Below are 13704 nucleotides of genomic sequence, written 5' to 3'. Positions count from 1 at the left end.
TCTGTTAAAAAAACAAAAGAACACTTTTCCACAAGTTTCTCTGCCCAAATTGGAGACCTTGTTTTTGAGTTATTTCAAATCACAAATTCAGAGATTTGTAAACATGAGGCTTCTGTTCAATCCCCAGGGGGAAAGGATTCTTCATTCTGATATTTATGGTTCACAAAAGTTGTAATATTGTGGTTAGAACACAAAGAACCACTTATTAACTTCTTGCTACTATTATAAATAATAACAGCTCAGTCCAGGTTACTGTGACCTCTGACAGATCAAGGAAACAAGTTATTTTCTCCTCTTGTGATTTAAGCACATTGCGAGACACTTTTTACCTTTTAAAAAATGTCCTGGCACTCTGAGTTTCCCTTTCAACTCATTTAATTTCAACAATCTGTCAAAAAAGAGCCAATAAACAAATACTGAATTACATTTTGTTGGGTTTTTCAAAACCTCCAACTGCAGACTATAAAAACATCTTGTGTGTCTCTCACCCTGACCACCCTGCTACGTTTCCATATACCACAGGCCACCCGTAGATACAAAGCCAGGGGGCAAAGCCGGCATGGTCTACTTGGAGCCAGTAGACAGGAGGGCGATGAGGCCTGATGAAGCACTTATGGATAAAATATAGTTCCTGTAAAAATTTAACGTTAAGGAAAGATTAAAAGCCCAAAAGTGGTTCTTCAACAAAATAAAAAGAGCCCATCTCTTTGAAATGCACTGTTTCCCGTCTGACACTGTAAAATGACAATGATGTGCAGTCCCATTGTCTGCAAATGCAATTTACAAGACAGAAGGCTATAAAGAATGAAGAGCATTCACAGGAAATGTGTTCCAATTTTAAAAAGAAAACACTTGAGACAGAAACCTAGAACACATGATCACAAAGAAGACATCTGAATTCCATTTAACCTAAAGGAGAAGAGCTAATCAAGATTATGAACAGGAAGAAGAAACGTAGCTTCCCTGCCTCCAGCCAAGAGCAAAGGAAAAATAAGTCTCCCCTGTCCATCAGTGTTTTGGCTACAGTTGGCCTGTAAAAGCAAGGAGGCTCTGAAAGTTCACAGCTACTCTCCGCCTCAGAATGGGACTGTTGAGGGCAAACCACTCTAGTATTCTCAGAAGACACAAGTTGGAGGAGTCTATTTTATTACATAAAATCTCCACTTAAAAGTATGGCTGCACATCCCTACCTAACACCTTTAATTAAAATTACCTAAAAAGAGAAGACTGATTCTTGCCCACAAGCTCAATTTAAGAGCAGCCTGAAACACTGTTAAGATATTATGAAATCTGCCTAAATAACTACACTGGCTATCCACCCAATTCCAAAGCAGACACATGGGCTTATGCCAGGAGCTATCAAAGAAGGCAAGTTGCTTTTGATCCTCAGAACTTATTTTTAAATAGGAAGATACACATGATCATATATGTAAGAGTGATTTATCATGGAGTTATAAACTTCAAAGAACTTTAAGTCAAACCCAAAGCCCTTATTTAAAATGTCCAGAAACTTGGGGCGCCTGGGTGGCTCAGTCGTTAAGCGTCTCCCTTCAGCTCAGGTCATGATCCCAGGGTCCTGGGATCGAGCCCCGCATCGGGCTCCCTGCTCGGCGGGAAGCCTGCTTCTCCCTCTCCCACTCCCCCTGCTTGTGTTCCCTCTCTCGCTGTGTCTCTCTCTGTCAAACAAATAAAATCTTTAAAAAATAAAATAAAATAAAATGTCCAGAAACTTGCCTGAGGTCACAGTGCTATTTAGTGAACTGATTCCCTGGGCAGTTTTCTTCACAGTAAAATACTTGGGATAAATCAAAAACCGAAACAAACTATTGATTCTAGACTTCAAAAAATGCTCATCAACCTTTAAAAGGATACACTGTAGGATTGAAGTTCTTCAATATAAAGAAGGAAGCAACAATGACCAAGACCAGGAATAGAGTGTTGTTATAGAAGATGGAAAATGTTGTAGCTTCATAATCAGCAACTTCGTTCTTCTTCCACAAGATTCTGTAGACAGACAAATTGATCAAGTTTATAAATATGTATTAAAATATTTTAAATACCACATGGCTCTAGTCCACTATAAGGTAAGTTTTTCCTTACGTATTCTGGACAGAATGTGTTTTTAACATTAAATTTAATCAGCACTGTGCCCTTTTTTCCTGCTGAAAAAGATATTTTACTCTACTGATAAAAATAGCTGCTCGGTATATTACCTTTTTTCCCAGGCAGTTAGAGCTTTGGAGGAAGGGACAAATTAATTGCAATGGACTTGGCTTCACCAGCAGCCTAAAGAGACATTGTTCTCTAGGTCCTCACCTAAAACAAACTCCATGATCAGTAGCCAGATGAAGCTTTCCTGGCTGTGCTGGCTTAAGACTCTCAATAGCCTCCAGATCTCAGCCTTCAATATTACACCTGAAGACAATCCCAAAAACAAAACCTAGCCGTGGCTCACAGAAGCAGACTTGTCTGCAACTATCTTTATCTGCCTTTACATAATTCAAACAAAGAATGTGCTTCAATATTAGGAGGATATTTTAACTTCTGTAAAACCCATTTACTTTTTATTTAATCCATTTTACTCATTATGTTTTATTAACTAAAACTTTATCAGCCTTTTCTTTTACCTCTTCACACGGGCAGCAGGAAGTTCCAGGATGCCTATGAATAAGGTAGCCTTTATTCCATTTGATTAATTAACTTTGTAAGGCAGTTTTTAGAAGAGTAGGTTGTGACCCACTAGCGGGATGTGAAATCAATTGGGTGGATTCAACGCTCAGGGAAAGTGAGTGGAATGAGACCAGCATTTTTTTAAATAGAAAAATATTGGGGGTGCCTGGGTGGCTCAGTCGGTTAAGCATCTGCCTTTGGCTCAGGTCGTGATCCCAGGGTCCTAGGATCGAGCCCCACATTGGGTTCCTGGCTGGCCCGGTGGAGAGTCTGCTTCTCCCTCTGCCTGGCGCTCCCCCTGCTTACGTGCTTGCACTCTCTCTCTCTCTCTGACAAATAAATAAAATCTTAAAAAAAGAAAAGAAAAATATCGAGTGTATAACCCACAGGAGGATAATTATTGTTTTGTGAAACGTTTGCATGTGTGCATGTTTGAGTGTATTTGGTCGAAAGGCGAAGTACTTTACTGTGATTATTATCAAAAAGGTTGAAAGCCATCACCACTGATGCTTTGTCCTCCCCAAAGATACACTACCCTGGGGCCAGATGATCCCCTCCACCAATCCTCTAAGGACAGCACTATGGCTAATGTCATTGGCAGTTGCTACATTTTACTCACCAAATGTTTTAATCCAAAGTCAACAAGCTTGACTGTAAAGGAGCTAAATGAAATGAACTTAACTTCATCACAAGAAGTTTGTGTTCTCTAATATAAATGCCATAGGTCCTTGATTCTATGGATACCATCAACTTAATAAAACTTCTATTTACTGTAAGTTTGGGATAAGTAAAAGATACTACATTAAATGCAGCCATCAACTAAAAACAGCTCCTGATGTAAGAGAAGTTTAAATGTAAATTTAAAAAACATGTGACTTGGAATTGGAGGAAATAATTATACCAGTTTAACACTGATGAAAGAAAACACCATCTCAAAAAGATGCATAGCCCCAACATGGTTTAATGCTAGAAAACATTCAGAACAAGTGTTTGTTTTTAAGACACTGGTACAAGACCCAGTGGAGACAGGTTCCTTAAACAGGCTATTAGCATGCCTCCATTATGGTTGCTTAGATTATCCCACCTCCATAGGAGCACTTCTCCCTAACTCCTTGTCATGCCTGAATTAGAACCATCTTCAGAACAGTTGTGATAAAACAAGTGGCTCAATCCTTTAGGTTACTCCAGCTCCCGGTATGTCCAAGTGTTACATCAGTGTATACACAGGACTATCTTGGACAGCTTTCAGAATTTTCTCTAGCCCAATGATATCCTGGTTCATTTAGAAAAAAATGAAGACCCCCAAATGCCCTCATCAGCAATAGTTCTGCCAAAGCTACAATGGTAAGAAACTTAGTTTGGGAGAGCACGCCCGAGGAGTCATTTTTCCAAGGAGCATTTCCTACAGGGCAAAGACTGAGACCAAACTCAAGAACTGTTATAATCACATTAATACTAAATGACAGACCATTGGTAAGTCAAGAAGAAATAACACTCACACCCTGGGATAAATATTAATGACTCTCTGATTTTCCTCAGCTAATTTGCAACCCTGAATGGAGAGCAAAGCAGTTTCAAAGTCGCATGGGGCACATATTCCAAATGATTGTAGGTGGGAGATTTGAGCCATATGTATCTAGGCAAAGAGGTGTTGCTAAGCCTTCTCTTAAATCTCTTGAAGCAACTCTTTTGAGGGAGAAAAATACTAGATTTTTTTTTTTTTTTTGTAAATACTAGATCTTAATGAGAGTCCTGATCTCAGTTAGCAGAGTCAATCATGAGTATACACCTGGATACAACTTTATCCAGTGTGGTTTTTGTGAAATAGTAACAGCACAAACTTCTGATGACAAGAATAGAAATTTTATAATCTTCTGACACTCTACATTTTATGTATTCACAAAACCTACACTTCATTCTTTGAAATACTGATTCAGCCAATGGCAAAGATATTTCATTTCCAATTCCAACTCTGATCCAGTAGTAGTGACTACCTGAATACCATGCTGAGAAAAATCCTGAGACATATCCCAGAATCAAGAACATGTGCCAGACCAAATCAGGCAAGTCTGCAGTGGGCAGAGGAGACACATTTGCCATCTCTGCTACAATTCATCACCTAAAACCTACAGAGCTGTAACAAGCATTTTGAAACTGGGTAACTGTGATGTACACTCCAATTTAAGAACCACTTTTCTAATAAATACTATAATTTAGTAAAAAGATTTTTTAAAAGATTATTTTTTTTTAAGATTTTTCTTTATTTGAGAGAGAATGAGAGAGAGCACATGAGAGGGGTTAGGGTCTGAAGGAGAAGCAGACTCCCCACTGAGCCAGGGAGCCCGACGCGGGACTCGATCCAGGGACTCCAGGATCATGACCTCAGCCGAAGGCAGTCGCTTAACCAACTGAGCCACCCAGGCGCCCAGATTTTATTTATTTATTTGACAGAGAGAGACACAAGCAGGGGGAGAGGGAGAAGCAGGCTGCCCACAGAGTGGGGAGCCCAATGCAAGGGTCAATCCCAGGACCCTGGGATCGAGCCCCGCATCGGGCTCCCTGCTCAGCGGGAAGCCTGCTTCTCCCTCTCCCACTCCCCCTGCTAGTGCTCTCTCTCTCACTCTCTCATTATCTGTCAAATAAATAAATAAAATCTTAAAAAAAAAAAAAATTTACAATCAGGAAGCTATGCAACCAGACCTCATTAAAGCTGCCTTCACTGTCACTATTTTAATATTGTACCCTTCAGGAAGCACCTGGCTGGCTCAGTCGGTAGAGCATGCAACTCTTGATCTCTGGGTGTTGAGTTTGAGCCCCACACTGGGTATAGAGATTACTTAAAAAAATAAAATCTTAAAAAAAAAAAAATATTGTATCCTTCAGTTTTTATAAAGGATCCACAGGAGATCACCATTTCTATAACGTTTTAGTGCCTTTTCAAAACCACTGTAGAAGACATTGTTTATTAAGTTACTCAGTGTCCCTTAAATAAGGATCCACTTGATAAAGTCCTTCCAAGATTCAGTGCCAGGAAAGTTTCTTTTCAGAAGGATTTACATGCTGCTTCTCATCAGACAATGAAAGTGTATGACCTCAGATGCTTCCCCTGACACTTGGAAGCTCAGAGTTAAGTTCAATGCTCAACTGCTGTAACTAACTCTGAGTTCTTGTTCACCCAGCTTTTCTTACTTTTAAAGGTTTCTGATCTTTCAAAATTGTACTGATTTCATATGCACTTTAATATGGCAAGTCTCCACAAAGTCTTTCTGGAGGCAAAGTGGGTTAAAAATTCCATTTCACAAAGAACTTTGTAGACACTAAAACTTAAGATCTATGAAAACCACCTCAACTCGTGACTGTACTAAACCCATGTAACAACTCTAAAGCACAGGTTTATTCAATCATTCAGAGACTTCTGCTACTCAGATATTACACTATTAAGTCTTCTAAAAGCATTTGGCAGGAAAAATTGAGGGGTAAGGGCTAACAAATGTGGCAGACATTTGGGCAACAGGAGAGAAACCAAGTTGTTTTCTTTTTCCCAACCAAACGCAGATAACCAAGAACTGGCTGTCCTTAGGGAAGCTCCGGAATGGAAATACCACCACCCAAAAATGCTAACACCAACACAATGTAAACTCTTCAGACCCAGAGGGGTGAGGTAATATGCTCAAGGCTGCATAGCTATCAAGTGGCAGAGCCACCACTGGATAAAGCTCTGCAGGCTCCTGAACTCCAGGACAGCATTTAAGGAGAACAAGTTCTCGAGCCATACTGCCCGAGTTCTTATTGTTCTTGTTGTGGATTGACCAACGCACAGGAATCTATGCCCTTGGGCAAGTTACCCAAGCTTTCTGTACCTCCGTTTCTTCAGATGTAAATTGGAAATATTAGCCCTACCTCATAGGGCTCTTTAAAGAAACAAATGAACTGTGTATAACACAAAGAAAAGCATCTGGTGGTGGTAAAAACTCAAAATGTCAGTGTGATTGTTATTCCCATTACTATGTCTTCTACAATATCAACATTTAACCTCAGGCAATTCCATTATCCACATTCTCCAGGCAGAAACCAAAAACTTAATTTTCTACAAAGTATTCCCTTTTTGATTATCACTAACACTTTAGAAGTCCAACCTTTCATCTTTTTCCTTTCGAGACATCTTTCTGTTATCAGCTTCAGAAAGTTTTCGAGTCACTTCTTTGGAAACAGCATCCTCCCTCTTCTGTGCTACTCTGGGGGGGGAAAAAAAAGAAAAAAGTTTCCGCATGCTCCACGAATGAATATCACACTATCTGAAACACTCTGTACTCATATTTTGTATTGGCAACTATATGATACTTTACATTTCAAGAAATAATCTTGACAGAAAATTCCAAGTTTATTATACTGTAATAGCCAAAAGAGAGTTCAAGAACTTCCAAGATGGAGTTTATTAGTTATAAGCTTTGACTTCTGCTTAAAAGGGGTAATTCTCCAAAGTTTAGGTATTTAATATGGAAATAAGTCAAATGCTTTTAGCACAACTTAGTTAAAAATCATTTTAACTCCATTTTGTTTTAGCCTAGTTATTTCTATAAATAAATTTGATAAGGCACTGGCAAATGATATAGGATCTCAATTCCAGTAAATAAAAGTAAACTAGACTTAAAAAACAAAAGGGGAGGGACACCTGGGTGGCTCAGTCAGTTAAGCGTCTGCCTTCGGCTCAGGTCATGATCCCAGGGTCCTGGGATCGAGCCCCGCATCGGGCTCCCTGCTCAGTGGGCAGCCTGCTTCTCCCTCTGCCGGCCGCTCTTCCTGCTTGCACATGTACACGGTTGCACATGCATGCGCGCACTCTCTGGCAAATAAAATCTTTATTTTAAAAAAGGGAATTGTTGGCAAGGATGCGGAGAAAGGGGAGCCCTCCTACACTGTTGGTGGGAATGCAAGCTGGTTCAGCCACTCTGGAAAACAGTATGGAGGTTCCTCAAAATGTTGAAAATCGAGCTACCATACGATCCAGCAACTGCACTACTGGGTATTTACCCCAAAGATACAAATGTAGTGATCTGAAGGGGTACACGCACCCCGATGTTTATGGTAGCAATGTCCACAATAGCCAAACCATGGAAAGAGCCCAGATGTCCATCAACAGATGAACGGATAAAGAAGATGTAGTGTGCCTATATATACACAATGGAATATTACACAGCCATCAAAAAAAAAAAAAAAATCTTGCCATTTGCAATGACATAGATGGAACTAGAGGGTATTATGCTAAACAAAATAAGTCAGAGAAAGACAAGTTTCATATGATCTCACTGATATGTGGAATTTAAGAAACAAAACAGAGAATCATACAGGAAGAGAGAAAAAAATAAAACAAGACGAAAACAGAGAGGGAGACAAACCATAAGACTCTTAATCACAGGAAACAAACTGAGGGTTGCTGGAGGGGAGGGAGACAAGGGATGGGGTGGCTGGGTGAGGGACACTGGGGAGGGCATGTGATGTAATGAGCACTGGGTATAAGACTGATGAATCACAGGCCTGTACCTCTGAAACCAATAATACATTATATGTTAATTAATTAAATTTAAATGTTTTAAAAAATTACAAAGCAGAATCATAAAAAAATAAAATAAAAATAAAAAGGGAATTAACAGCTGTAACATATTAAAGTAATACTTTAACTCCACTCAAAGAACAATTTTACTAAAAATAAGTAATACCACAAGGTCAGGGATCAACCATACAACTTTTAACTAAATGAACCACTGTATGGAATCAGCCAGAAAAACTAAAAGTGTTATTCAAGATACCAGATCAGAATCTTCAGTGATCAAATTTAAAAAAGTACATTCATCAGAAAATCTATAAGGTGAATTTTATCAGATGAGACTGCTAATGAAAGAGAGTATGAAATTTAACCTACAACAAAATATAAAAAGCCTCCCAAAGTTCATGACATTTAAATTCAACATGGTGTATTTTTCATAATATAGGAGGAGAGACTGGTTAGCCATAATTATAGAAGAAAAATAACAGATATAAGCAAAATCTAGCAATTATCTACACAGTCCCACTATGAAAATGTTCAACACAATATTGAGATATATTAAAAGCAAGAAAATATGGAATGTGGAAATCTGTTCACTCTATGTTCAATTAATTAATCCCTCATTATTATGCTATATTTAGTTTTGGTCAGTGTACCAAGAAAAGGTGTGGAGAAATCAGGATAGATTCCTGAAAAGAAAGCCCAAGATCATTCAAGTCCATAGTTTTCAACCTTTCTTTAACCACAAGAGCTTCTGGGATACAAATTAAACACAAATTCCCAAAGATCCAACTTCGACTGATTCATTTTATTATGTAAAAGTTCTGTTCTTAAGGGCAGACTCTTATTTCTGAACCTCTCTAGCAGACCAGGTACTCAAAGATTTCTTGAACTTAGCATAAGACCACTTTTTTCTAAGAGAGGCCAGATGATAAGAAATGACTGTGGTTTACAGCAGAAACATTTCTGAGCTGAACAGAGGGAAGAAAATATACATATATACACCCACCCCCACAGCCCGTCAGAATGGTAGGACACAGGAATAAACTATTTTCAAAAGAGTTGGCTATCTCCAAGTATCTTTAAGACAAATAGTCAATCATCTGTTCACAGGACAAATCTTCCTGAATAGACCAAACCAGATTAACTAGTTAATTTCTCTTCTAGATCTAAAATTCTATCTTCACCTAACAGACCCATAACAACCTGTCAGGTTTATTACAACTCAACAACTCCTACCCTCATAGGGCTCTTAAGTAAGTCTCAGTGCTGAATGCTCTAAAACAAGACATAGGTTACTCCAGTGGCCCAGCACTCAGCCAAATGAGATAACCCACAAAATCAACTGTTTACCTCTTATTTTTTTAACATATTTCAGAACCTTTCCAGAAAAAGAAAAATACCGTCTATTTAATTTCTTTTTAAGATTGTATTTATTTATTTGAGAAAGAGAGAGAGAGAGAAACAGCATGAGAAGGGAGAGGGTCAGAGGGGGAAGCAGGTTCCCCGCTGAGCCGGAAGCCCGTTGCTGGACTGATCCCAGGATTCCGGGACCATGATCTGAGCTGACGGCAGTTACTTAACAAAGTGAGCCATCCAGGCACCCCCATTTATTTAATTTCTTAAAGAAAAACATTTTTTAAAAGTCACGCAACCTTAAAAAAATTCCTACGGGTTCTCTCACCCCCAATGTCTCCAACACTGCAAATAAACATTATGTGCCAGACACTATGCTTAACATGTCACCCATATTATCTTATTTAATCCTCACCATCTATGAGGTACCATTAGTATCCCCACTTTACAGCTCAGAAATGTGATGTCTCAAAAGATGAAATGTGTGCCCAAAGCTATACATTTAAGCAAAGGAGAGCTTAGACTGGAATCCAGACTGTCAACACATAAGCCAACTTCCCTCTACTATGAACACCTACCCATACTCTGCATCTTCCTGGGTCTTTGAGCTTTAACACATCTTGTAAATCTGTAGAAGCTTCGATATGAGTGGCAGTATTTAATATTAAATCAAAACTATAATTAAAAAAAATTCCACTCTGAGAGAACCTATTAAATCAAGTCAGTAAGTAACTGAAATTTTACTCAACTAAATGTACCGTTAACTGTTGTGAGGGACAAAAGACATGGCAGTGGCCCTCAAGAAGCCTAGAGTAGAAATGAGAAGGCAAAAACCCGTAATTTTAATTCCAAAAAGGTTAATGAAAAATAATATGCAGAACAAGTCAAAAAAACATCCAAGTCTCAAAGGGAGTGAGTTCCGAGGATATCACAAAGGATGGGTCGTACAAGGTGCCCACATCTGAAGGCTTCACTACCCACAGTTGGCCACACCTCACAAGAAAGCCAGCCCAGAACAGGAGAGTCCAAGACAGGCTGAAACCGGAATGGCAGTTGGTGAAGAGGGCTGCCAAGCAAAAAGACGATAAAGATGATCACTCTGCTGGTCTAGCAGAAAGGCAGTCACACAAACCTGAGCTCCTATGGGTCCAAGACAACAGCAGAGAAGATGCTGAGGCCACTTTCAGCCACTGAGGCCATTTCTGGTCTTTATGTAATAAATCCCTGTTAACTAAGATCATCTCACCATGTTTCTTTTATTCTTTTAAAGATCTATGTATTTGAGAGAGAGAGAGAGAGCACATGTGAGCGGGGGAAGGGACAGAGGGAGAGAATATCCAAATGGACTCCCACTGAATGTGGAGCCTGACACAGGCTCACAGGATCCTGATATCATGACTTGAGCCAAAACCAAAAGTTGGCCACTTAACCAACTGCACCACCACCCAGGTGCCCCTCATCTCAACATGTTTCTATTTCCTGTCACCACAAAGAGCCTAACATAGAAACAACAAACTTAGAAAGGATTTATATAATGTGTAACCTTAGAGGAAATACAATAATCTTTTACATTTTTACATACTTATAAGAAAATGTAATTAGCATTAAAAATGTCAGAGTTAAAAAAAAAAAAAAAAGACCACTTATTTCATGTCCAAAAATAGTACATGGAGAACCAGAACTGTTCTTTCCAGAAAGAATTTCATTTGGCTTCAGCAATGTTAATTTACTTGGTGGTTTGTTTTTCTGATAAACCCCATGATTAAGGCTAGTGCTCAACTGTTCTAATTTCACCCTCAAAACCTACTTCTATAAGTGTCAGAAGCACTGTCTCTGCTTCACTTAGTTAATAATTCTTTATAGCATTAATATGCCTATATACATATACAGATCAAATTGATGCTTATTGAAAACAAGACACACAAATGGTCTTTTAAGACATCCTTCTATATAAAAGAGCAACATGTAATACATACTTTCCCTTGAGAAACATACTTACTTGTGTTTGAGAACAAATTTCACATTTTTGTATGCAAAGGCTACCAAGTAAGTGCTTACTAGGGTCATCACACTATAGAGAACAGCAGACTGAATAAGATCCATATGCCATATTCGCCAATATAACCCTGAAATAAGACAGAAGGGGGAGAGGAGGATACAAAAAGGAACAAAACATTACCACCCAGTTACAAAGGCATGCTCAATTAATTGTAGCTAAGCCTATAAAATACAGTCCAGGTTAGAAAATCTAACACAGTATTAAGAGGATCTTCAGAAGTGATAAAGTTACAGTCTCAAACTTCCCCAGCTCAGAAAACTTGAAAAACAGAACCTTCCCATTACTAGTCCAGATGAGATTTCTGCTTCTTCTAAAATGAGAATAAACTCTGAATCCCGCTCCCCCCACCAAAAAAATCAATTCAGACTTCAAGTTTCATTCATCAGGGTACTATTAAGCTAAGTACAGGCTGTTCCACAGCCACGTGCAGTCCCAAGCCATAGTTTACATGCTGACGTGGCTATCTGAAATCAACGGCCAGTGAGGTTTTAAAAGGCCAAAAGAAAATGAATCTCGACTTAACTGCCCAACAAACGTGCAGCAGTGTGAGGCAGGAGATTCAAATCCAGGAAACCTGAGCTATAACAACTTTGCTCAAGTCTGCAAAGTTCTTCCATCCAAATGAGAATTCTAGAATTGTCCTAATAGCATTAAAGAGTTTAAACAAGTGAGAGCGCCGGCTCTTGGCACTGGTGCAACCTCTCTGATCAAATTAGGAAAACAATGTTCAGCAGTGTGAAGGGCTTCACCTAAAGCTACACTTCTAATTCACTCCGAGGGTTAATGGAAATTTGACTCTGGCCTAATTCATTAGTTTTTCCAAAATAAGGAAACGATAAAGTTTTAAAGCTGGTAATGGCAAACAATTGTGGGTAAAAAAACAGACAGCAGATTACATATGCATGAGTGTTAGCACAAAATCTTAACCCGACTGTTTGCAGATTAGGGGCCGCCATCCCAGAACTAGGAAATCACAATCTCTCGGAGTGGGGCCACAAGTGAGTTTCCTGTGATGCCGCCCACCACTATCCCCGTTGAGCACACTGAGGCCCACAGAAGCTAGGTGCTATCCCCGCGCTCAGGACGAGTTGGGGACAGCCGCGGGCCGATGGCCCCAGCGCTAACTCCCGCCAGTCGGCCGGGCCCTGCCACGTCCCCGCCCAGCCCGGCCCGCCGGCGGCCTCCGCGGTCCGCCTGCTCCCGGCGCTCACAGATGGGGATGGCGGACACGATGAAGGCATTCCCGAAGAAGAGCGCGGAGGACTTGGCCGAGAGGTTGCGGCTGAAATCCTGCAGAAGCAAATCCTCCTCGGACTGCTGTTTGGAGCCGCCTTTGGGAGCCATGGTGGAACGGAGCCTCGAGCCTAGAAGGCCGAGCTAGGTAAACGCCGCTGGCACCACCCCCGCGGCCGCCGTACCCGCTAACGCCCCGTCAGCGCTACGCGCGGAGGCGGGACTCGGCGCGGCGCGGGAGCAAGCTTGCCCAGGATTGGCCCCCGCTATGTACGTTTCCCGGCGTGATTCGGCAAGCCGGCTAGACTTCCGGGTTCCTGGCCAGCCCCTTGGCTAGTGGGCTTCAGGAAGGCGGGGATTTGTAGTTTCGTGGATGCTGGTTTTTTTTTTTAGTAAAGAAAACTTTATTGACATTCCACTTCACAGGTGCCATCACGCTTTCCAAGTCGTTGGAATTCCAAAATAGGAAGCTGTTCTGGCCTCGAGTCATTCAGTCGGTCATTCAACGAGAGAACGGTTAATACCCTCCGCGTGTACCCAGCACTGGGGCATTTGAGGAGGAAGTGAAGAAAAGTATAGCTAAACAAGCCCGTGTAAAGTCCTTTCTCCTTTACACATCCATTATCGCATTAAATATCCTCGAAATCCTTTGAGATGCACATCGTTGTCCCTATTTTGCAGATGAAGACCCTGAGGGCGAGAGCCCAGCCGAGCTAGCGTCCAGGGCGTTGACTGTTTTCAACAAAATAACAATCTACCTTTTCAAGAAAACGAAGGCACTTTGGCTCTGGTCTAATTGATGAATATTTAACATGAGTCTAATACATTTACAAATCACAAT

General features: G+C 40.4%; 1 protein-coding gene across 2 annotated transcripts; it reads right to left on the bottom strand.

The window, feature by feature from the left end:
* Positions 1 to 357: 357 nt before the first annotated feature.
* Positions 358 to 13040, bottom strand: SSR3 (signal sequence receptor subunit 3). 2 transcript variants are annotated; one of them, XM_021702622.1, is made up of 5 exons: positions 12842 to 13040; positions 11571 to 11697; positions 6807 to 6905; positions 1873 to 2004; positions 358 to 631 (listed from the first exon to the last, which is right to left on the bottom strand). In XM_021702622.1, exons 1-5 carry the CDS (start codon positions 12972 to 12974, stop codon positions 565 to 567), a joined length of 558 nt encoding a protein of 185 aa, XP_021558297.1. In that variant the 5' UTR covers positions 12975 to 13040; the 3' UTR covers positions 358 to 564. The 2 variants fall into 2 exon arrangements, with proteins under 2 accessions (XP_021558297.1, XP_044771033.1); XM_044915098.1 differs by lacking the exon at positions 6807 to 6905 and having other exon boundaries at positions 12842 to 13030.
* Between the last annotated feature and the right edge of the window lie 664 nt (positions 13041 to 13704).

This window comes from Neomonachus schauinslandi, chromosome 1 (genome assembly GCF_002201575.2).
Source record: "Neomonachus schauinslandi chromosome 1, ASM220157v2, whole genome shotgun sequence".
NCBI classification, from domain to species: Eukaryota; Metazoa; Chordata; class Mammalia; order Carnivora; family Phocidae; genus Neomonachus; species Neomonachus schauinslandi.
The sequence above is the reverse complement of the archived record's forward strand: the minus strand, read 5'-3'. Positions and strand labels throughout refer to the sequence as shown.

What these genes read in the sequence shown, in the direction of transcription:
- SSR3 (XM_021702622.1), bottom strand. Translation starts at nt 12,974, where the DNA reads ATGGCTCCCAAAGGCGGCTCCAAACAGCAGTCCGAGGAGGATTTGCTT. An exon ending in CGTGTCCGCCATCCCCATCT is followed by an intron (nt 11,698 to 12,841) that starts GTGAGCGCCGGG and finishes GTCTTATTTCAG; the next exon opens with GGTTATATTGGCGAATATGG. An exon ending in AAATTTGTTCTCAAACACAA is followed by an intron (nt 6,906 to 11,570) that starts GTAAGTATGTTT and finishes TTCCCCCCCCAG; the next exon opens with AGTAGCACAGAAGAGGGAGG.